Source organism: Vombatus ursinus, unplaced genomic scaffold (assembly GCF_900497805.2).
Source record: "Vombatus ursinus unplaced genomic scaffold, bare-nosed wombat genome assembly UNPS02014807.1, whole genome shotgun sequence".
Lineage (NCBI taxonomy): Eukaryota > Metazoa > Chordata > Mammalia > Diprotodontia > Vombatidae > Vombatus > Vombatus ursinus.
In genome coordinates this window covers 19559953-19585246 of record NW_020954585.1, presented here as the reverse complement: position 1 = coordinate 19585246, position 25294 = coordinate 19559953, and the positions used below count along the sequence as shown (strand labels likewise).

The following is a 25294-nucleotide window of genomic DNA, read 5'->3' as shown; positions in this document are numbered from 1 at the left end:
TACAAGTTGATTTAAACTAGAACTATAGGCTCTTTTAGCAATGTCAAATGGAGTCTAGGTGGTTCAGTAGACAGAGTGGCAGGCTTGGATTCAGGAAGACTTCTCTTCTGGAGTCAAATGATGGCGCTTCTGCCTATAAAATTTGAAAGCCACTCATTCTTGCAAATGAAAATGTCACTTTAAATCATGAATCTAAAAGAAGAATCTGGGTCAGGGAAAGATGTGTGGCTCTTTTGACCATCTTCCACGTCTGTTATGAGGAAACGAGTCTACATTGCTATTGATTGCATAAAGAAAAGGCCAATGGGGAAAGTTACAACATTGATACTAACATTTAAATATGGGCTTATTCTCTTTCTTACCAAACGTTAAGTATTTGAAAAGTGTATTTCTCTTGTTTATTCTCAGCACGGGACACCTCCATTACTGATTGCTGCTGGCTGTGGGAATATTCAGATGCTGCAATTACTCATTAAGAGAGGTGCAAGAATAGATGTCCAGGATAAGGTGATAACTGTTTCATTTCAAATGAATAACTAGTAAGGGGGTTGGGATGTTTTCTTTTTAAGTATAGTGTCACGTTGTTTTAAAAATAACAGGGAAATCTACAGCTGAACCTTGTTCATTTTTTAAATTTTCATAAATTAAATATATTACTTAAATATTCAATAATAATCCAGCTAAAGGTGAAATTAGATGCTCTGCCTCTGGATTGTGTTCAATAATAACAGTGCTATTTATGTATCTCTTCATAGCTTACAAAGTGCTTTCCCCACAAAATTTCTGTTGAGGAAGTACAAACATTTATTAACACTTTTTTCCTTATGAAGAATCTGAGGCTCCAACATACTGGTAGCAAATATCAGATGTGATACAGTGGGAGTGTGAGACTCAGAGTAAAAAAGTCCTGAGTTAGAATCCTGCTTCAGATAAGTCATATGACCTCTCTGGGCCTCAGTTTCCTCATCTGTAAAATGATGAGGAAAGACTTGATGGTTTGTAAGCTCCTTTCCATCTCTAAGTCTGTGATCTCATGATCAACCCCAAGTCTGTAAATACTAAACTCTCTCTACAATGCTATGCTGTTTGTTCTTTTTTTGTATACTGCCAGATTTTATTTCTCATTCATAATATTTCTTGAATTATGTTAAATACCATGCTTGGGAAAGTTGCCATTATTTATTTCACATTACCAGAAATTAAATTTGCCAGCATGTTTTTAGGGGTAACAGCGGAAGAGCAATAAATACTTTGAAATTGTCTTTGAAATTGTCTCCACAAAAACACATACTGCGAGAAGGATTTCATGGTAGTGATGTTGATGCCGCTGATTTCCTCCTGATAGCTGTTACATTGTTCAAGCAATCACTTTCCGTATCATTTTAGAATAACTGGATATTTTTGCTTATGCCCCTTAAAGGATCCAAGATTATCCCAGTAATTGCACAGTTGTTAGGATGTGTTATTTATTTTCATATCTAGCTCTTCGGAAACAAGTTCTTAAGAAATTAAGTTTTAGTTTATTAAACTAGAGATGTATAACCGACAAAATAGTATGTTTTTTTGCCAAAGTTTAATGTGAGTCTACTTGGAATGTCTGACTTGGTTATTTGCTGATATATTTGAAAGTAACTATTGATAAACATCAGTTTGTATAGAAAAAGAGGCCATCAGCTATCTGGGAATGACTTTTTATGTTATTTCTGAACAGGCTGGATCAAATGCAATCTATTGGGCTTCTCGGCATGGTCATGTAGAGACCTTGAAATTTCTTAATGAGAACAAATGCCCTTTGGATGTTAAAGATAAGGTAAGGGTAATAATTTTCTGAAGTGTAACTAAAAGATATGATAAAAAGGTGCATATGTGAACTTTGCTTATTATTTGTGAAAAGTGACTCAAAGGGCAAATGGTAAGGCCTAAAATCTCCTTGCACAGAATTTAAATTGAATATTATTTGGGGCTGATAGTTTGCAATAATATTGAAATCTGCCGACTTGGTTAAATCTGCCAAGAGGCTGTGTTATGCAGATGGTGAATAGTTCTCCCTCAGCTTCGAAAAAAACAAAAAACATGGCAATGTTCTAGTGGGCAGAACACTGGGCTGGTTCTGAGCTGAGAGAACTGGGCTCCATTTGATGTTTTCTCATTGACTCACTGCTTGCCATGGGGTGAGTATTTTCTATACTCGCTCCCTCCGTTTTCATAGTTGTATGAAGTAGTTGAAAATATTGAATTTCTTCCTAGAAGCATTGGGAGAATTAGTGAAATGATGCATATACATCAAGCTCTTTGGCAGGCAGGTACTAAATCATTGATTTAGTGAGATTCCTACCATTTCCAGTAGATAGATCAACACATCAAGGACCCATGTTTTTTGTTTTTATTTTTCTTTTTTTCTGCATGGGAATTCTATCCATCATCATAGATCACACACAGCCTGGAACTGATAGTTTTAGAGAGTGACCTGAGGTTTACTGGTTACATGACTTGTCCACAGTCACACAGTTAGTAAACATCAGAGGAAATTTTGAGTCTTTTTTGAGTCTTTTTGAGTCCACACCTAATACTTCATAATGATAGCATTTAAAATGTTTAAATTCTATTTATGACTTCACTTACATAGCAATCCTATGAAGAAGATAGAGACAGTATTATTTTAGATTTTTACAGATTAGCAAACCAAGTTAAGCAGTTTAGTGACTTATTCTAGTGCCGCTGTTAGTTAATGGCAGAGCTGAAACAGATGTCCAGATTTCAAAACCCTGTGATACAAGGCTTGTTTCCATTGTCAACAATCAGGTATTTCATGTCCTGTGATAGATAAATAGACAAATATATAGACATACACAAAGCATATCTGTAAATGTATATATTCTAATGATGATAATAATAGCTAACATTTACATAGCACTTCCTATGCACTAAGCACTTTGCAATTATTATTATCTCATTTGATCCTCATAATGACTCTGGGAGGTGGGTACTGTTTTTGGCCCCCTTTCACAGATGAGGAGACTGAGGCAAACATAAGTTAAGTGACTTGCCCAAGATCACACAGCTAGTGTCTGAGGTCAGATTTGAACTTGGGTCTTTTTTGACCCCAGGCCCAGTGTTCTATCCACTGCACCACCTAGCTAGACTTATGTCATTGAGAGAGTTACACATATACATAGATATGTATATGTTTAAATCTATGAAGATGGGAAATAAATCTTCAAATGTGAATGGAAGACACAGCAGGAGGTAAGAACATAGCCCCAGGGTGATGTGGTGAGGTGAAATGAAACAAAGCAGGTGTTGAATTGCACGACCCAGAAGACCTGGTTTCTATACCCACTCTGTTACGTATTTGCTATGTAACTTTAGAGAAGTCCTTTATTTTCTCTGGGCCTCAATTTTCTTGTCTGTAAAATGAGGGAGTTGGACTTAATATTCTCTAAGGTTTCTTAGGGCATCTAGGTGGTACAGTAGACAGAGTGGCAAGCTTGGATTCAGGAAGGCTTCTCTTCTGGAGTTCAAATCTGACCTCAGACGCTTAGTAGCAGTGTGACCCTGGACAAGTCACTGAACTCTGTTTGCCTCAGTTCCCCCATCTATAAAATGAGGTAGAGAAAGAAATGGCAAACCACTCCAGTATCATTGCCAAGAAAACCTCAGATGGTATCATGAAGTCAGACACTACTGAAAAAAAAAATTGAACAACAACAAAAGGTTTCATAGAGGTCTAGAAACATTTGTGTATTTATTTTTTAATTAGCTAATGGCCCCATTATTCAAGGAAAGATAAGGACAGATTTTGCAAGGCTTGTCATCCAAGGGGATGATGCTGTTATTGTGATTACTTGCGCTCGTGAGATGGTGGAAGAAAGGGATAAGATGAGTGCTTATGGCCTTACCAACAGAATGGTACACTCTGTCCTTTTATTTCTGTCCCAGACAGAGACAACAGTCTAGTTGAAGCAGATTAATTTGGTTACTGATGCAACCACAGAGAGTCTAGTAGAAGCCGATATGTTCATGAGTGAATGTTAGAGAGTCACTAATAGCGTTATGATCCCCAAATGATGCATGGTACCGAAAACGTCAGGTTGAAGGACATTGCCTTTAATTTATTTTTTTTTCCAGTCTGGAGAAACAGCTCTTCATGTAGCAGCTCGCTATGGCCATGTTGATGTGGTTCAGCTACTCTGCAGTATTGGATCCAATCCAGATTTTCAGGACAAGGTGGGTCCTCATTAACTGATATGCTGACATTACCATCTCATTCTAGATTCGTTTATTGTTTTTGTTTATTAGACCAACCAAAAACTCCTTTTTATGTTTATGTAACTCATCATTCCTGTCTTAGATTGCAAGCTCCCAAAGGCCAGAAACCATGCTGATGTACTTCTCTTTTTTATAGCCTGGAGTATGGTGGCCACCTGAAGGTGTAAACTCTCTAATAAATATTTTTAGTGATTCATAATGTTAATAAAAGCCTCAGCTTTTTGTATGCCCTACAACTAGCTACCTTCGTGTATATGTGTAGTTTATAAGTATGTAATTGCTAGCTCACAATAAGCATGACGAAAATTACCTAGTAATTTAGACTTAGGTGACTCTGTGAGTACATCAGAGAATTTTATGACTAGATACTGTTAGAAGTATAATCATCTGAGTGAAAACTCTTCTAATTTTAGGAATCTTGGGTTAAGCAAATGAGGTGGTTTTCAAGAAAAATAGAAAATCACTCACTTCTAAGCTTTCATTGCTCAGAGCTCAGCTGACAATGCCAGTGGGCTCTGTCAAATCATCTGTCTCTAACATGCTGAGATAACTGAATCAAGAGGTTCAGAAATCTACAAAGTTGTTCTAGCTATTTGAAGAAATAAAAATTATAAAGGAGAATTGTTGTACACGATTTGGAACCTCTCTGGGGGCACTGTATTTCTTAATATTGGTGTTTCCAAGTTGTATTATTTCATAGTGAAATTCATCGATCAAGCATTTATTAAGTTTCTGCTCTGTATAAGGTGCTGTGTAGTCTCTGGGGATACAAAAAGAAGATTAAAAGCAGTTCATTGAACATGTATTTGGGGTCGGGAAAGGGGAGATATAATATTTACACAGATAAGTAAGTACTAGATAACTCGAGTACTGTCCAATTATAGTCAATGCAAGCTCTTCTCCTTCAACATCCCAGACTTGCTTTGCTACTGAGGAAGGAACTGTCATGTAGCATATATTTATTTCATCCTCCCATGCCTCATTTTCTCTCCTGCTACCTTCATCAATGTGTCCAGGAAGAAGAAACTCCTCTGCACTGTGCTGCCTGGCATGGCTATTACTCTGTGGCCAAAGCACTTTGTGAGGCTGGTTGCAGTGTGAACATTAAGAACAGGGAAGGAGAGACTCCGCTTTTGACAGCTTCTGCCAGGGGTTACCATGATATTGTGGAATGCCTTGCAGAACATGGGGCTGACCTTGATGCAACCGACAAGGTGAGTAATGGGCGATTGAGTCACCCTTAGTGGGAGATTATATGTGGCGAATGAGAGTGGTACAGAACTCCTTGTGCTCCTAAATTACTTTTCCTAAAATAACGCACTCAAATTCAGGAAGCTATAATTCTTTTAAATAGACTAAGTAAGGTTTTCTGCTCCAAGGAGCATGTCTATGACCTTTCCTAAAAATAACTCATCTTTTTTTATTTTGTTCTTCTTTAACATTTGACATTCATTATGAAATAGATTTTCTAATTAATCAAATGTTTAGTTTCCTTTTCCACTTTTTAAAAAAAATTTTAGGAATAGGAACAGTAATAAACATTCTACAAAGTGATAAACCTCACTAGATGTTACAAATGACAAAATACTATTAATTTTTAGGATAAGTAGCTCATTTACTTCAGACACTATATTTCATAGAAAGATAATTAATACATTCAGAAAAATTAAATTGAAAGTAATGCAATTTTATTTTTTTAATTCAGAAATTTTAACATAATCTATTTGTAGTGCACATTTACTTAAAATGAGAACATTCTGTCACTGGGTGTATACAGGTGGATACAGGCCAGATGGTTAATTTTATTATTGCCATATTATGAAGTATTTACTTGGTCCAGAGTTACAATAATCATAAAAAATCCAAGACTCCTATACATGAGAGATACTACAATGTAATATATTGAATCTGTTTCTAATATTATGTATAGGAAGATTTATATACATAGCAACATATAGCAAGAGTGTTAAGCACTAATCTAGCGGGTCAGATAAGTTATACGTGTTTCACCACGCATTCTACAATGTGTCTTCAAGAAGGCTCTTAATATTGCTTTAGCAATTTCTCTTGATGTTAACTGAAACAATTTTCCTTTTCTCTGAGTTAACATTTTATAACATTTTAAAAGATACTTGATGAGAAAGTACTATTTAAGTACTAAATATGACTTTTGCCATGCTGATGCAGATAGTTTTAAAATGCGTATTCTAGTTATCTAAGGCCACTGCCCAGACACTACTTTGTTGTTAATAGGATAGATGTCTTCAGCTTGAGCCTTCTCTACATTGGTGTAGATCACAGCCCTTCTATGCCTTTTCATCTTGTGCAGTTCTCATGCATCTCTTTCCAAGAGTTGCTTATTAAAAATCTATCTCCCCAGTGCACTGGAGGCTATCCTGTTGTTCTTTTAATATTTTAAGTCTGCCAGTATAGAAATCAAGGGAATCTATTATATAGTTCTCATCATGTGACTGGCCAACTTCCTCTTCAAGACATATTTCTTTCTCAGCACTTTTTGTGTATGTGTCATTGAATTAGTCATGTCCTGCAAACTGCTTATACCCACCATCTTAAACCCAAAGTTAAGTAAATCACATGAGCAGCTTAATCAGCAAATATTCACAACCTTCCTGATTTAAATTATCCCTACTATTTTAAAAAGTTGTCCCTTAAGCTCTATAGCAGTGAGATTCTGTCACTGATGAGACTGGGCCAAAAGAGGGGAAAAAAATTAGTGAGAAATTTTATCCATATTCATTTGAAAAATGTTTCATTATTTGTGGTGTCTACTTTTAGGACGGACACATAGCTCTTCATCTTGCAGTAAGAAGATGTCAAATGGAAGTGATCAAAACCCTCATCAGTCAGGGATGTTTTGTTGATTTCCAAGACAGACATGGAAATACTCCGCTGCATGTGGCCTGCAAAGATGGGAATGTGCCCATTGTGGTGGCACTATGTGAGGCAAACTGTATTCTGGATGTAACTAACAAGGTAAACAGGAGAGAAAATGACAGTATGAGTGTTGGTAGCCATTTAAATTTAACTGATTTGGGGTTTTTGCCAGCTTTCTGTTGCCTTCATTTTGCAAAGCAGATAGAATCCATGTAAAAACACAAAAATTATTTTTAAATTATAAAATCGCTATTAACTAATTAATAATTAATATAATAATATAATAAATTGATTAATAATTGGTGTGAATATTATAAAATAATTTAAATTGCTTCACTAAAAACAGTTTTAATTCACTAGTGAAGAAAAAGAAAATTCCTTGTAAGAGCAAGCTCTTCCAGCTTTATTTTAAAATACATTGTGTGCTGCCATGAATTGATTGATTAGCTGATTGATTAAGAAGCATTTATTAAGCATTAACCTTATGGCAAGCACTTGGTACTATATGTGCTCTCAACACAGGAGATATAAAAAGAAAAATGAAGGCAATCCTCGCTCCCCATGAACTCTCACTCCATTTGAGGGAGACAGCACAACAAGAGGGTTCAGCTGCAGGATAGATGGCAGGACTTAGAGATCCTTGGGGTGCGCCAACTGGTAAGATGACAGTCCCTGGGTATCTGGAGATTGCAAGAAAGTCTTTAGGCTGCAGTGGCAGGGCAAATGGCAAGGCCTTGTGGTCCACCATCTCACTGGAAGACTTGTAGTTGGTGACTCCCAACTCATCCAAGGAGTATGAATAGCTCTGTGGTCTTCATACCCTGCTGCCCCCTTGGAGTCTGGGAAAGGACAGGGTGAAGAGAAGGCAAGGGAAACTGGCAACCTGGTTGGTGGTTTCTCTGGGGTCTGGGCATGGTGGTAGAGGAGAGAGTAGAGGGAAAGGAAGAGAAACAGGGCCCTAGCTGGCAGTTCCTCTGACTCGATGCAGTCTGGGCAACCTGGGGTGTTTGGGAATGGGAAGCATAACACGTCCTGGTATTGTTGTTGTTTTTAATCTTCTTAGATGTTACAGCCAGCCCACTGGAAGCAAGGAATGTGGAACAGGTGGCATGTTACACTCTAGAACAGGGGTGGGGAACCTGTGGCCTCGAGGCCACATGTAACCTTCTAGGTCCTTGGGTGCAGCCTTTTGACTGAGTCCAAGTTTTACAGAATAAATCCTTTTATTAAGGGGATTTGTTCTGTGAAGTTTGGATTCAGTCAAAGGGCCACAGTTGAGGACCTAGAGGGCCACATGTCACCTTGAGGATGCAGGTTCCCCACCCTGCTCTGGAGTCTAGGAATTCTAATACTACAGAGAGACTAAATAAAAAATGTAGTGAAAAAGAAGTATAACTGAGAAGGCTTGGATTCAAATCCTACCCCTGCCTCTTATAAGACATCACAAATCACTCCCCTGTCTATGCTCTATCCCTACCCAGTAGAATGTGAGCTTTTTGAGAGCTGAAACATCTTGTTTTACTTTTTGGCCATAGTCCCTAGCACACAAAGTAGGCAAAGTCCTTTCTAATATTGACATTCTGTGTGCCATTATATTTGTGTAACCTCGGGCAAGTCACCTAACCTCTGTGGGTCTCAGTTTTCTTATCTGCAAAATATGGGAGTTGGATTGGATGGGTTTTGAGGTCTCATCAAGACCTAGACTGATAATCCTATGATCGGTCCTATTTTGATTAAGGACGTAATTGTAAATCATAAGACTTGAGTTCTGTCTATCATCACCTTTCCACATTGAATGTTCACATAGCCACGAGGAAATCACATGTCTTTTTTTGCTCCAAGTATTTTGTAAGACAAAGAGACATATTTTCTGAATAATTTAGAGAAGGAAGAACAACGAATTAAGTGTACTTAAAAGATTTTCATAACAATCATGCAATGTAAGTACAAAGTGTTGACTTCCAGAAGTTGGATGACTAAGTCATCTTCATTTCTTCCTAAACAGTCTTCTGGTTTTGTTACCAAATAAAACAGAATCCAGCCTGCAATTTATATTCATGGATATAGCTGTGACAATTTAGTCATAAAAAGCAAACACTGTTGGTTTATTTGGGTTTGGGGAATTTTTTTTTTTAGCTTTTTTCCCTCAGAAACAAATCCAAAAAAGGCCAGACAGAATGAAAAATGATTTCATTGAGAATGAACATATATATTTCAGGAGGCACACATTTTAATAGACACACTATTTTTTATCATGGTTTGTTTTATGTACATAAAATTAATTACTGAGACAGTTGGAAAATTATGCTTCTCCTAAAAAATGTTGCTGCTCAAACCTATTATGAGATCATGCATAATGGAAATTAAAATGAATATACTTCATGTTTTAGGAAGCACAAAGAAGCAATGTACCAAGTCCTTGCTATTCGCTGCTGGTATTTTGTTAGTCTATCTTATTCTAATGCAGCTGAATCAGTCATATAATTTTAAAATTGCTTCACAATGAAGCCAAATGTAATATTAAATAGCAGTAAAGCCTGGGCCTTCCCCCTGGGAATCTTTATATGAATAAAACGCTCCTTCAGAGAAAATTCCTAGTGTTAATTTGATACCTTCAGTCTTGCCTATTATGTTATCTGCTAGTCGACTGTGTGCTCACAGTGCCTGATATTTAGCTTTAAATATCTTTCTCAAAGTGAAGGTGAAGGAACATTGTACTCTCATGCTGCTTTGCAATAGCATGAAGGCAGAAATGAGGAGTTACTTCTGCCATCACCCTACCCAGTGCAAAAATGCATGATGTTCTGGCTTCCCCTTTCTTCTTCTTTGTTTTTGAAAAAAAAAAAAAACATTGAAAAAATAATCCTAGAATATCAATCAGTCAGTAAGTATGTATTAAGCACTTACTGTGTTCCAGGCTCTGTGCTAATATCTGAAAACTTAGCAGTTCATTTAGCAAAGCTATAGACAGTTGTGCAAATGTTATAGATTTTTTTTTCTTTATTTGTTTAAAGCTGTCCTGGTATAACATCTGCTTTGAATGGGCAACTAAACCCAGATCCATTATCCAGAACTCTTTTAGGAAAGAAGTTTGGCTAATTGAAAGCAAATACTAAATAATTCAGTTATTTCATGATGAGAGAGACAGCACCTAAACTCAGAGATCATCAATTTATTTTTTAAGTAAGTTTTTATTGGTAACTTTTTTTATAGAGCCTGTATTTTCCTTATATACCTTCTCTCCCCTCCTCACCACAAAGTCATTTTGTATAACAAAGAATTAAAAAAGAAAGAAAGAAAAACAGGAAAAAATCAGCCAAAAAAAAATATGTCCCCAAGAAGGCAATATATACAATATTCCTCACCTGTGCACAACCTTCCCCGCCCCAACAGTAAAAAGTGGGAGAGGGAAGAGATATTTTCTTATATCTCTTCTTTGGGGCCAAGCTTGGGTTTTGTTGTTGTTTGTTTTAACCAATTTACTTTAAAACTTAAATTCACGATATTCCCAAACTTGTGTCAATCTCCTGCATTCTGTAGAAGAGTTTAGGCCAGTTTTGTTCCATCTATTCTACTTTTTAAGAAAAGGTGACCAGAAGAGTAGTGTTTTTAGGACTGGAAAAACACAAAGACAATTGAAAGGTCTAATTACCTCATCACATCACATTCTTCATATTGTGCTAACTAAAGCCATCAGCTTGTCAATGTGGCTACTGGGAAATGGCATCATCCCAAATTTAGGATGGACTGCCATTCTTTCCCTATTGTTACTGATTATTTAGCTTTTTATGTGCTGACTATATCGCCAAAAGATAAAAAATGAGGACTCAAACTCCAATTCCATACTACTAATGTGTGTAATGTGAACCTTGGCTCTCATTACTCTAAAATATAACTATATCATTATTCTTGTACCAAGGGCCTTAAAAGGAAGAGCTATTTTCTTATAATTACTTGAAAGAACAAAGGAGAGTAAAATAAATGGCTGCCAAAGATAATGAATGAGAATCATAGCCATTAGACCTCTTATGGGCTGGACATATTTGTTGGGGGGGGGTAGAAAGTGAGGAAGCAAAAGTAGAGGAAGTTCGCTGGGGGGAGAAAGCCCCTTATTGAAATTAAGATCTGAAAATATGAGAAACTTAGTGGATTTCTGCCAAATCTCTCATCTCTGTTATTTCAGCTTAGTCATTTATTACCTATGTTATCTCTTACCCTCTCTTCATTGACCTTCCTCCCTTCTATTAGCTCTGAATTCCACTGCCAAAATTATCTGCCGCTACTATCTCCACCATATTACTGCATTCTTCAAAACTTCCTTTTTTCCATTCTTATTTGAATTGGCCATTTGACCCTAGACTTATTTCAGACTGTGCTCTTTCACATACTCTCTCTACCTTCCAATCAAACTGTACTGCTAGCAATAATATCTGATCTATTCTGACCTCTCCCACATTACTCCACTTCTACAGGCTTTTCCCCTGGAATACCTGAATCATATTCCCTTCAAATCTCTGACTAGTGAAATCTTTGTCTTCCTCTTATGAAGATGTCTTAATGGATTCTCACCCCACCTCCCTCCTCAATCTCTCTTCTTCTATGTTTTATCAAGTTCTAAATTATATTACAATTTTTTTTGGTGTATGTTTCATCACCCTAGTAGTCCTCAAGAACAGATGCTGCATTTTTGTCTTTATGTTCTATTATATGTATATAGTAGGTGCTCAATAAATATTTGTTGAATTAAATTGGATTGTCCATGGTCTCCAAAATTATAATTTTAACCCAGCCTAATAAACTTTACCATTGCTCTAACTATCTTATTGCTAATGCTGACCTTCCTTATAGGTTTAGCATACTTATCTGTTCCTCTAGATCAGCCAGTAACCACAACTAGAATGGCTTAGAATCATATTTAGAGGGGATCTCAAAGGACATCGAATCCAACTGATACATCAGCAGGAATCTCCTCTATTAAATCCCCAACAAATGGTCATTCAGACATCTCTTGAATCCTCAAGTAAAGGAGAACTCACTGTCTCAGGAAGCATCCATTCCACTTTTGGATAGCTCTTATCATTAAACATTTACCCTCTTATATTTAGCTAAAATTTGCTTCTCTTCAACTTCTACACAATGCTTATTATTCTGCCCTCTGGGGCAAAGGGTAAAATTCTTCCTCCATTTACCAGCCTATCAAATACTTGAAGGTATAAGGTCACCCAATCTCCAGACTTTAGTCCCATCACATCCTGTTATATCAATCAAACCTGGTATGGTGTCATTTCAAGTCCTTTCTCTATCATGATTGATTTTTTTTTCTGGATGCACTATAGATTATCAGTGTCCTTCCCAAACTATGGTGCCCAAAACTGAACAAAGTGCTGTAGTGTAGTCTGACCAGAGTGGTGGATAATGAGACTGCCCCTTCCCACACTTGGGACACTAAATGCCTGTTAATGGAACCTAAGATTACACTAGCTTTTTTAGACATCATTTCGTTCTGTTGACTCATTTTGAGTTTCTCGTCCACAAAAACCCTAGATCTTATTTTTTTTTTCACAAAAACAGAGTTTACTAGCCATATTTCCCTCATCCTATATATCTCCGGTTGATTTTTTTGAACAAAGTTATAGGACCTGACATTTGTTAAACTTTGTATTTTGATTTCCTTTATTTAGTGTGTATCATTTCTAGTTCTGTGTCATTTAAAAAGTGTGGTTGGTATTTCATCTATGCCTTTTTCCAATCAAAAAAGCATTTATTAAATGTCTATGCTAGGCACTATCCTAGGATCTGAAGGATACAAAGGAAAATTATAAAAAATTATAAAAGTCCTTGAATCCTACTATAGGTTATAGCATGTGAATAGATATATATAGCATGCATAATAATAGACATGATATATATATATCTACACACCTGATACTTTGAGGAAGAGAGAGCAGATACTAACAAATAAGGGTGATTGGTCAGGAAAATTTTCCTGTAGGAGATGGAATTTGAGCTGAGTCTTAAAGGAAGGTAGTCATGCTAAAAGGCACAGTTGAGGTGGGAATGCATTCCCATTATGGAGGGCAGCCGATACAAAAGTTCATCACGGTGTATGTAGCACTGCGTTTGGGGAACAGTAAGTCAGTTTGACCATATCATAGAATATTTGAAGAGAGATGTGTAATTGCCTGGAAATGTAGGCTGGAAGCAGATTGTGAAGGGCTTTAAGTTAATAGGGGGTCATGGAAGTTTCTTGAGCAATAGGATGATGCAGTCAGACTAGTGTTTCAGAAAGATGATTTTGGAAGGTGTGTGAAGAGGGGAGAAGTGAGACCAAATACAGAGAGAGCAAATTAGGAAGCTGTTGTAACAATCCAAATCGGAAGTGAAGAAGGATAAGTAGGGGTATTAGTGTGTGTGTGTGTGGAGGGGGAGTATGGAAGTATTTTTATTTTCTTTAAAAGAAAAAAATTGCACATTGTATGAGTAACAGTTACAGAAGAAGAAAGAGAGCTTCATCGAACTAAGGAATCTAAAGTATAAATAGTATGAGCAAAAAAAAAATGTCAGAAAGTGAATAGGAGGAAGAAATGAATAAAAATCTCATCCCCTCAATAATCAGTACTTACAGGTTCCAGGATAATACAGAGGAATGTTTCTGGAATGGGGAGAGAAGATGGGACAGAAATGGGACACAAATAATAAATAGTCAAGACTTAATAGGAGAGGTACATGAGAAGTATCCAATTTCCCCCCTGCATTTGTGATGGTGAGAAAGTGAGAATACAACAATGGAAAGCACATCCTTGATGGGGGAGTGGGATATGTGGGAGATGGGTATAGCCTTATAACAAACACAAACAGCAAAGGCATGGAAGCCCTACTTCGGCATAATCAGAAATATATATATATATAAACAATATGAAATCAGCAGACAGAAAAAATTTAAAATATTATTAAAATCTAGTTAGACAATTTTATGCCAATAAAATGGAGAATTGAAAAGAAATGAAGAAATAACCACAAAAAACAAACTATACAAAATAATAATGACATAGAGAACTGAGTCCAATTTAAGACAAAGAAATCAAACTAGATCGACAAAATGGAACATAAAAGGAATATCAAAGAAATAATGTATGACTAAAACCAAAAGCTAGCATGATTCACAATGAAGAAACACTAGAAACTTTCCCAGTAAAATAAGGGTGCACCTTCTCTTCACTATTATTTAACATAATTTTAGAAATGCTAGCTATGGCAATGAGAAAAGAAAACAAACTCAATGGTATAATCATCAGCAAAGAAGAGAAAAAAATACCTATTTTAGGATGTGACGTGACTTATCATTAACATTTCTATACAGTATGAACAAAGAGGTGTGAGAGGGAATATTAGCATTACCATACATCAAACTATATTCATTTGTCATCAGTATCATTTAGTACTAGACAGAAAAGTTCAGTGAAACAAACTAGATAAGCAAGAAATAGAAACAATCAAAAGTAGCTCAATATTTAATAAACCCCAAAACATAGAGTACTGTGGGAAAGGATTCCCTCTTTAACAAAAACTGCTGGGAAAATTGGAAAGAAAATTTGGCAGAAATTAAGATTAGACCAGCACCTTATATACTACAATATTTTCCAAATGGATAATGAACATAAAAATTACAGCGTAAAATATTATATCATAAATAAATAACAATGCCAAATTAGATACCTAGATATGGGAGGAGATACATAGATAGAGGGAGAATTGTTAACCCAACAAGGTATAGGAGTGGGGAACCTGTGTCCTCATGGCCACATGTGGCCGCCTGTGTCTTCAGCTGTGGTTTTTTGACTGAGTCCAAGTTTTACAGAACTTTTTTCCCCCTTTTATTAAGGGGATTTGTTCTGTAAAGTTTGGATTCAGTCAAAGGACGGCTCTTGAGGACCTAGAGGGCCACGTGTGGCCTGGAGGCTGCAGGTTCCCCACCCCTCTTAAACTAGAGAGGTTATCTTAAAAGGTAAAACAGACAATTTTGACTGCATAACTAGCTAAGTCTTTCACAATTGATCATCATTACAGTATTGCTGTTACTGTGCATGATATTCTCCTGGTTCTGCTCATTTCACTTTGCATGATGAACATAATCTTCTTAATAAACTCCTCACTTACATAGCCACCTTTTCTAAAGTAAATATCTTCAACAAATAGCTATGTGTGATGTTGGGCAAGTCGCTTAACCTCTTTTGGGCTCAGTTTCCCCATCTGTTAAATGAAGGAGTTGGACTAGAGTTGACCTCTAAGATCTCCTCCAGTCTTAAATCTATTATCCCATGATTGACTGTTTCCCTAAGAGCTTCAGTCTCTTATTTGAGATTTCAGACTATATAGAGATGCTTTCTAACTTCAGTCTGCCATATTAGACATTCCCACAGGAATTGCCACAAGTGAATATTGGTTTTCAAGTTTAAGAAGTCTTGGGGATATCCTCAGGCATGTCTCAGATCCACACCCAGGGAAGGCAGCATTCCTCTCTATTATTAATGTCAGGATGGCACAGATTTCAGTAATGACTCCAGGACTCGCCATCTCCTTTTCCTGTGATTGCTACTTGATGTCATTTCTCCACAGATCCTCCTGGCAGCTCCCCATCATTATTCTATGAAGCATGAGATGATGCTTTCTCTTCAGAGGACTCTGCCACACTCTCTATATAAAAAACATAAAACCTATTGCTTAGCTTCAAAGGTTTAATTCTCCTTCCGTCATGTATTTGTGCAACCTTCTTCTACCCTCCGACCTTGTCATATAAGTTTAGATTTCCCTCTACTCCTTCAGGTTCTTTGTCCTTTTTGTCTGCCTTGAAATATTTCTTCATTTTTTTCATAGAACAGTTAACTCTCACTAATAAGTCAATGGAATGTAGCGTAATAAAGGGCTGACCTTGTCGTTGGAAAGCTTGACCAATGACATCTGTTGGCTCTGTGACCATAAGTGGAGTCATTTCCCCTCTTGGCATCTGAAGGAACTCTCTAAGACTGAGATGAACTGTTGTTTCTCTCAGTCGAGTCAGTTTCTCACCTAGGAGTTCTCTACACAGATAAAATTATAGGTCTGTACCAAAAACAAAAACAAAAAATTTTGGAAATAGTAAGGCATCCCTGAAGCACACTTACTTCCTCCAGCTGGAAGGCTAACCTACATTTTTATAAACACATAATTGTAATTGATTTCTGAAGAAACACAAATATAGTCCAATCTCTCAGGACATTAGAACATACTTTGACTTTCCCAACCGAAACTCACATCCTTAGTGCTCTGTGCCTCTTGCTGTTAATTCTTGCTACTAATGGCTGTCATAAACATAATTATGTATGTATGCATGCATAGGTATATATGCACATATGTATATATGTATATACATATGTATATGTTATATACACAGAGAAACGTGTGTGTTTCTCTGTGTATGTATACACATATTTGTGTGTATATATGCATGCATATGTATATAGCTGTGTGTATATATACATGTATATATTGTGTGTATACATATCTATGCATGTATATATGAGTGCATATCTATGTTTGTTCATTGTGCCAGGGCATCTATCACTGGAGGTTTATGTCCAATAGCATCTTTTTATCTTTATCCTAGAAGGTACTCTAAACCTCACAAGGCAACCCACATACTTGCAACTTGACGAAGAGACTTTATCAATGTAATTCTCCTTGCATTTAATAGGGATTCATACAGGCTGATCTTATTCTTTTATTTAAATTATTAAGCACTCCATCTTAATAAAAGGGAACCATGGTATAGGGCAGTAGTGCCAAACTCAAAATAGAAAAAAGGGTTTACTAATCTGTACATAAGGACTCCTGCAGGTCGCATGTTGACTTAATGTTCTCTATATTTTATTGCATTTTTATTTATTTTGTTAAATATGCTATCTGGTGCATATTTGACACCTCTGGGAGATAAAGAGCCAGTGACTATGGCCAGGATACCACAAAGACCTCCCCCAATTCGCAATAAATATACTGGCTGTGTGACCATGAAAGAGTCACTTAACTTCACAATATACTAGGAACCCTTCTAAGACTCTAAGTTACAGAGATTTGGCTAACTCATAGTTTCCTTATTTCTCAGTAGTGATCCACACTTGAATTACATGGTGATTCTGGTTTCATATTCATGGTGTTCAAACTTTGATTGACTTCACTGATCAACTTGATGCTAGTATTTAATTATGACTATCAGGGAATCTGTGGAGTAATTAATTATGACTATAGGGAAATATGTGGGCAGCTGGGTAGCATAATAGAGTGCTGGGCCTGGAGTTAGGAAGACTCTTCCTGAGTTCAAATCCAACCTCAGACACTTATTAGCTGTGTGACCTTGGGCAAGTCACTTAACTCTGTTTGCCTCAGTTTCCTCATCTCTAAAATGAGCTGAAGAAGGAACTGGCAAACCAGTTCAGTATCTTTGCCAAGAAAATCCCACGAAGGGTTCATGGAGAGTCGGACACGACTGAAATGAGTGAATATAGGGGAATTGAAGAAGGTCTAACATAGAGAAGACCATGAAGACAAGGCATATGTTTCATGAATCATGCATAATTCAATCAGATTATGGATGTGCATTTGTCCATCCTTCTTTGTTCTGATTTGAATTAACCTATTTAATCTGTAGAAAAAAACACATGACAAAAAAAAAATGGTCTCTCTGTGTTGTCTCACCTGTTAGGTGGTGAAATCCTTAAATACAATGACTGTATTTGCTTTATTTATTTGTAGTTCCCAAATTGTGAATATTATCACAAATAACAAATCAATGATTTGGATTTGTTTTTCCCCCTTTCCTAGTATGGCCGAACCCCTCTACATCTGGCAGCCAATAATGGAATCCTCGAAGTGGTCCGGTATCTTTGTCTCACTGGTGCTAACGTGGAAGCTTTAACATCTGTAAGTATCATCTGTGTGTCCTTCGCTCCTTTCGCTTTTGACAATAGGAAATATTTTAAAATCCCCAATGCCTGTAGGGGCTAAGGGAAAGGCATTGCTTGGCAACTACATTCTGAAGCAGACAAGCTGATATTAAGCTTTAAACTTCTCTACTCTGTATAGATAAACATCTGCGCACACAAAACCAGTTTACTGTCTAGTTAATGTTTTATCCTCTTCTCAGTTCAATGGCTTAAGTCTGTTAAGAACTACTACTGTTTCTTAGTTGTTTTTGTTTCACATGTTAGGTAATGACCCTTAAATTTTTATTAGCCATGTATATTTTTGTGTTCTGAATGCTTGCCCTTTACCATAACAATGACCACTCATACCTTCTTTATTTAGTTAGTGAATGGGTAAGCTGGCATGCAGGTGAACCACATAGCAATTACTGTGTTTTACCTGCCAGACTGGTTAGTGTCATGACTCTGGCTTCAGCAGCCAGTTGGCCTGAGTCCTATTTTCTGTACTCGGGAAATTATGACTTTGAGGTCCATAACAAAATGATAAGAACAACAGTCGCCTCAAAGTCATCGTACATGTCTTGGAACTAGGAAGGATGGAGGAGAACAGTGGCAAAGTAAGGAAATGTCAGTTTCAGTGGTATATGGAAGGTGTTCTAGCTCTGTATCCTTAGACAGCTAATAATAATTATAGTAATATTTAACACTTGTATAGAACTCACTTTGTGCCAGGCACTGTGCTAAAAGCTTTGCAATTATTTTCTCATTTGATCCTCATAACCCTGGGAGTTAGTTGCCATTATTATTCCCATTTCACAGGTGAGGAAACTGAGTCAAACAGAGGTTAAGTGACTTGTCCAAGGTCACACAGCTAGTCATTGTGTGAAGTGAGATTTGAACTCGAGTCTTCCGGACTCCCGGCTCCATGTTGAATCTACTGTGCCAGTTAGCCATCCTGACTATGGTAGTAACAAAGGCCTGGCAGGAACCCTGAGATAGTAGCCAGTTGGACTCTTGGCAATACAATTTGATTGGGGCAACAAACCAGTCGATGTGATGAAACTGCTCCTCTGAATGTAAGAAACAGACATGGTGGTCTTGAGGTGCAAACTGTATGGCCCCACTGAAAAGTGCCATGATGATCAACTGGACATGAAGGACAGTGCAGAATGTGGTGGCTCCTTCGTGTTCTGGTACCACGATAGGATAACATACATCAGAACAAATGCCAATGATTTACCTGCTACACATGCTTCAGTGCCGATGATGCTTTCCACTAAAATGGGTAAAATTTATGCACACAGGAAGTGGACTGAAGGCATGAATATTTTATTTTGTACCCATGCTATATCATAGCAAAACTGGGAACGGATCTCACAAATTATAGGAAAAAAATTAATGTTTTTGCTTTTTCTTAAAATAAACTTATTATTTATAATTAACTTCTTTTTAAATTTTGAGTTCCAAATTATCTCCGTCACATACCTCTCCCACCAACTTGAGAAGGCAAGCAAAATTGTATCAATGATACGTGTGAAATCACGCAAAATGTATTTCTATATTAGCCGTGTCACAAAAAAGTAAGAGAGAGAAAAATATGCTTCTATTTGTACTCAGAATTCTTAAGTTCTCTCTCTGGAGATGGCTGGGATTTTTCATCATCAATCTTTTGGAATTGTCTTCAATCATTGTGTTGATCAGAGTAGCCAAGTCTTTCACAGTTGATCATCATTACAACATTGCTGTTACTCTGCATAATGATCTCCCGATTCTTCTCAATGCATTTTGCATCAGTTCCTATAGTTCTTCCCATGTTTTTTTTTTTCTGAAACCACCCTCCTCGCCATTTCTTACAGCACAATAGTACTCTGTCTCAGTCATATGCCACAATTCTCCACTGATAAGCATCACCTCAATTTCCAATTCTTTGCCAAAACAAAAAGAGATGCTATAAATATTTTTGTACATATAGGTCCTTTTCCTTTTTCTTTATCTCTTTGGAATACAGACCTAGTAGTGGTATTGCTGGGGCAGAGGGTATGCACAGTTTTATAGCCCTTTGGGGATATTTCACATTGTTCTCCAGAATGATTGGACTAGTTCACAATTCCATCAACAGTTTATTAGTGTACCTGTTTCCCCCTCATTCCCTCCAATATTTGTCATTTCTGATAGGTGTGAGGTGGCACCCCAAGGTTCTTTTAATTTGCATTACTCTAATCAATAGTGATTTGGAATATTTTTTTATGAGTGTGATTGATATGGCTGTATTGATTTCTTCTTAAAGCTGCCCATTCATAGACTTTGACATTTATCAATTGGGTATTTTTATAAATTTGACTCGGTTCTATATACTATATATTTGAAAAATGAGATCTTTATCAGAGAAATTTACTGTAAAATTTTTTGATACTACTACATTATCTATGGTACCTTTTAGCAAAATGTAGTTTCCCTGATTATCTCTTTTAATTGAGTCTTATTTTTGCTTTTGTTTTGTTTGAAATTATCTACTGCTTTTTCAATGTTATCCTTAATTTCAAGTCACAGAGTAACATTTTGCTGATCTATGTAAGGCAATCTTAAAATAAAACTTTGTCCTTAACTCTGAATTAAACAAAGAGATTAAATTGTGAAACTACTACAATATGAAGCAGGAAAAATGAAGATACTGAGGTCATTCATTGAAAATCTTTATTTGGATGAAGGGAGTGATAATAGGCATTATTATGGTACACTATTATCCCCATTTTTCAGGGAAACTTTATCTAAGGTCTATTAAAAATTACATTTGATGCTTAATTTATTAAGTGCCTACTGTTTGCCAGGCATTGTGCTAAATGCTATATTATTTCATTTGATTAGAGACACATACCTGCAGAAATTATATCTAATGATGAAACAGATAATAAAAGCAGAAGGGAGATAGGCATACTTAGACCGGGATTCCAAAAAGCCTTTTAAAAAAATTTGATGGCATGAATTCAATTAGCAGACCAATTATACCAAAACAGAGTAATTCAGAAAAGTTGGTATCCCCTGTAGCTATCATCATTGGCTCCACCACTTCAGATAGGCACATGAATCATTCATTAACCAAGGGCTTACTGGTTTCTCTCAGGCACAGGCCTGTTTAAGCCGTTTTTTTTTTTTTTTGACTGACATGCATTTTATTTAAACTTGAACTCTCCAGTACAAAAATTTTCCATACTAACATATCCCCCAAATTATAATGGGAACAAATAGGAAAATAAAATTTTCCATATGAATTTCAATTTGTGCATATTTTTTTCAGAAGTGATGAGCTTGAATAGGAAATCTGTCCCTTTCATCCCCTTCATAAAAGATCCTGGATATGCGTACAAATCATTTCTATCTCAAACTGATTAAAATGGAACATTGTCAGCTAAGCTACTACTTTCTTAATTTCTTTTACCCAAATGATCAAGTAACTTTAGCATGACAGAATATTCTGAGTTAATATGCAAGAAGAAATTTCATATCTTAAACAAGCACAAAACCCAATGGGGGAAAACTCATTTAAGAGATAAAAAATGCTAGACATATTTGTAAAACATGATTTTTGTCTCTAACATGCCAGTACCCACCATGGGTCAGCTTGCTTGCTAATGCAGCTCCTAAAAGTCATGGGGATCTGTTTCTTGGGCAAAATTTGTCTCTAAATGTTTTAAGCCTTTCTTTTTAAAAAAATAAATGTTTATTGATATCTCTGGTCTTTACATCACTGCCATTTCCCAATACATTTACAGCATTCAGTTTCAGTTTTTTTTGTTGTTGTTGTTGTTGTGCTATTTACCTTGTTATCTTTGTGTGTACTTCTTTTTTCTGGTTCTGCCTACTTTACTTTGCATCTGTTCACTTAAGTGTTCCCATACCTGACTGTATTCATAAGTCATTATTTCTTATACAACTGTATTATTCCATTAAATTCATATATCACATCTTATTCAGCTATTCTTCAATTAATAGCCATCTTCTTTATTATAGTTCTTTGCTGTGACAAAAAAATGCAAGTATAATATTTTGGCATATGTGGATGGGACTTTTTTTTTAATCATTTACGTACTTGGGGTACTAAGAGTGGATATCTATTACCAAAATATGTGAACACCAACATCCCTCCAAGTATAAGCCAATTATATATTTATATATCTCATATAAAGCATTCAAATCTTGTATCAATAAATCTATAAAAACATAAGAAAACAACATGTTGGCTCGAAAGCAAACCTGCCAGAAAGTCCTAGGGGGAAAAAAGAACAACTTATTATTGATTTGGTAATTTTTAGTTAATTTTGACTTAGTTCCACACTCTAGGCTTATACACTGCATTATGGGCTTTTATTCATGGAATTTTTCCAGATAAAGAATCAATGTAGTTGCAGGAGATCAAAATTCGGAGTGTTTTGTTTTGTCCTGTTGTCCAAAAGACTCAAATTATCTTAAGAAACTGATTGATGGATGTATTTTATGAAGTTGAGAAAATCACTCTCCACAAGATCCTACTCTCATGCTTCCTCACAATGTAAAGGTGACTGTAGGGTCTAAAAGGCCCATAGAACTTGAGTTCTGGAAGGTTTTACCTTGTTAGGAAGTCTGTAAATGGGCCAGGCACCAAACTTAACCTTTCCAGGCCTCAGTCTAGCTAAGTATGGAGAAGCATATCACAGTAGGTTAGCTATTAGGTGATGAACTCTTTAGCCATGGCAGCCCATAGAAAATATTCCTCAGTCCTGCATGCCCATGTCTACTTGTGCAGTGACAAGGACAGAGTAACAGAAAAGATGAAAGAATTAAAGTTTTTAAGCTATTTATAAACCCTAATTTGGCTGTTAATACTCTAAGTGACAGCTGGGTGGTGCAGTGACAGCGGGGTAACTCAATAGAGTAATGGGACCTGGAATTCAAATGTTTTAGTTTCCTCAGCTGTAAAATGAGGATGATAACAGCACCCTCCTTAGAGAGTTATTGTGAGAATCAAATGAGATTAGTAACGTGCTTAGCACAGTGCCTGGCACATAGTAGGTGCTATATAAATGCTTATTCACTACCCCTCCCTAACCCTTAAATGGGAGACTTTATCCAATTATAAATGAGTAGAATTGGGACTGGAGGAACTGAATCATACTGTTAGCTATCATTGCCATCATCATCATCATCATCATCATTCTACAACCAAGATCCAGTTCTTTAAGGGAGTTGAGTTGTATTTGTTAAAAAGTGAACCTTGAAGCAATTCTGGGTTGGAGTAGCTTGAGTCCCATGTGGTCCTGGCTTATCTCCAGTCCAAAGGCAACAGTTTTCATGACTCACCTGGGAAGCATGGCAGTTCCCAGAGGTAAACCAAAAGTAGGTAGACTTTAACCCCCAATTTGGCCCTACCTCTCTAACTTCTTGGAGCTTTCCCAGGCCCACTGCAAATAAAAGCAGCACTTGACTGGTGTCCCAAGTCACAAAGTTGAGGCACCGTTCACAGAGCTGTATTTAGGACTTTAGTTATTATGGCTAGACATTGACAAAGGAGCCAGAATAAAATCTTAGAACTAAAAAATACCTTCCCTCCCCTAAAGATAAATTTCAAAGCCAAAGCCTGTTTTGCTTTTTTTTTTTTTTAATTTGGAAGTCGCTTTACATCTTTTTCTTTTGAGACACTTCATTGGTGCCAGGCTATAATCATACTAACCCATTACCCCAACCTTCTCTGTGAAAGCCTTGCAAGTCCTACACACCACCATCCCTCAGTTACTTACACGTTATGTGTCCCTTAACTTCTTGTAGGACCCCCTTAGTACAAAATTACTGCTCTTAAAATACCACTAATGATTGAAACTAAAAAGAAAACATATCATAACCTCAATCCTACTACTGAAAAGTGAATATACTGGTTACTTTTTGGAGGTAGGCAAATTTTTTCAGGTGGCACAGAAATACCATTAGTAAGGTAGAAAGGGCAATTTAATAAATGAGTCTTGTGACCTGAAATAATTACTGTACCTACAGAAAAGGAACTGTGAACTGATGCATAAAAACTGTACCAGACAGAAACACTACTGTAGTCATTTAGATTAATACAAGTGAGCTGATTTTGTATTAAATTCTTTGCTTGGGGAACATGTTCAATTAAATGTCAAGAGCAAAGTGCTACAGACCCCTTAATTTCTCCCTTATGCTCATTGAAACCCTTTAATGTACAACTTTCATGAAAACTAAGGCTGCCTTTTTTGAACCTTCAGTAATCCCTGTACCACTCTTAAGCAGGTCCTCTGCATTTCATCGTACTTTGTATGCTAATGTTCCTCTATGTGCAAATGTTGTATTTACCATTAGGATGTGAGCTACTTGAAGGCCAGGATCTTGTATTTGACTTTCTTTGTGTTTCTCCAGCATTTAGCCCAGTGCCTGGCACACTTAATAAATGCTTGTTAATGGACTGACATTATATTATAATTATATTATGTTATGTTGTGTTATATTGCATTACATTATATTGTATTATATTATGTAACATAATATAATAGAGTATAACATAGCACAGGCCTGCACAACCTGTGGCCCGCCAAAGGATTTTGGGTGGCTCATGAGAAATGTAGAGGCAAACATGTTTTGTATGTAAAGGAAATCCTTTGGTGAGTCAAAGGCTGTGCAGGCCTGATATAACATAATATATAACATTAACATTAATATAACATATTACATTACATTATGTTATGTAATATAGTATGACTTAATGTAACATAAAATGTAACATTAGTATATATTTTATCAGTATATATTAGGTATTTTATACTTTATGTTCTTCTGTAGTTTTTAAGGCATTTATGGTAACTAAATTCTGTATCAAATGACAGTCCTTCTAAGGGGAGGTTTAAAACTTGGAATGGTGAGCATTCTAAAGAAAGAAATGAGCTTTGGTTAATGCTTTTAGGTCCAAAATATATTCAAGGCATTGTTTTTTCCTGTGAGATCCTTAAGAGCAGAGGCCTTTTTGCCTTTTTCAGTATCCCCAGCACTTAGCACAGCACCTGGACAATCCAAGTTGTCCTGTCCAAGTTAAAATGGGGAATCCTGAGAGAAAAGCAGTCCTAGTAGCTTCCTGCCACACACCCCTTTGTTTTTGATAACACTTGGGCTATGGATGACCCAGGGGAGAATTG

The 25294-nt window shown here is 36.5% G+C and overlaps 1 protein-coding gene across 3 annotated transcripts in view; it reads left to right on the top strand.

Moving 5' to 3' along the window:
• Positions 1-25294, top strand: part of DAPK1 (death associated protein kinase 1) — a 241678-nt gene that overhangs the window by 168841 nt on the left and 47543 nt on the right. For all 3 annotated transcript variants that reach the window (XM_027874778.1, XM_027874777.1, XM_027874779.1), the window contains exons 13-18: positions 409-507; positions 1712-1810; positions 4129-4227; positions 5286-5483; positions 7066-7263; positions 18019-18117. In XM_027874778.1, the coding sequence (XP_027730579.1) occupies positions 409-507; positions 1712-1810; positions 4129-4227; positions 5286-5483; positions 7066-7263; positions 18019-18117 (792 nt within the window). The remainder of the gene's footprint in view (positions 1-408; positions 508-1711; positions 1811-4128; positions 4228-5285; positions 5484-7065; positions 7264-18018; positions 18118-25294) is intronic.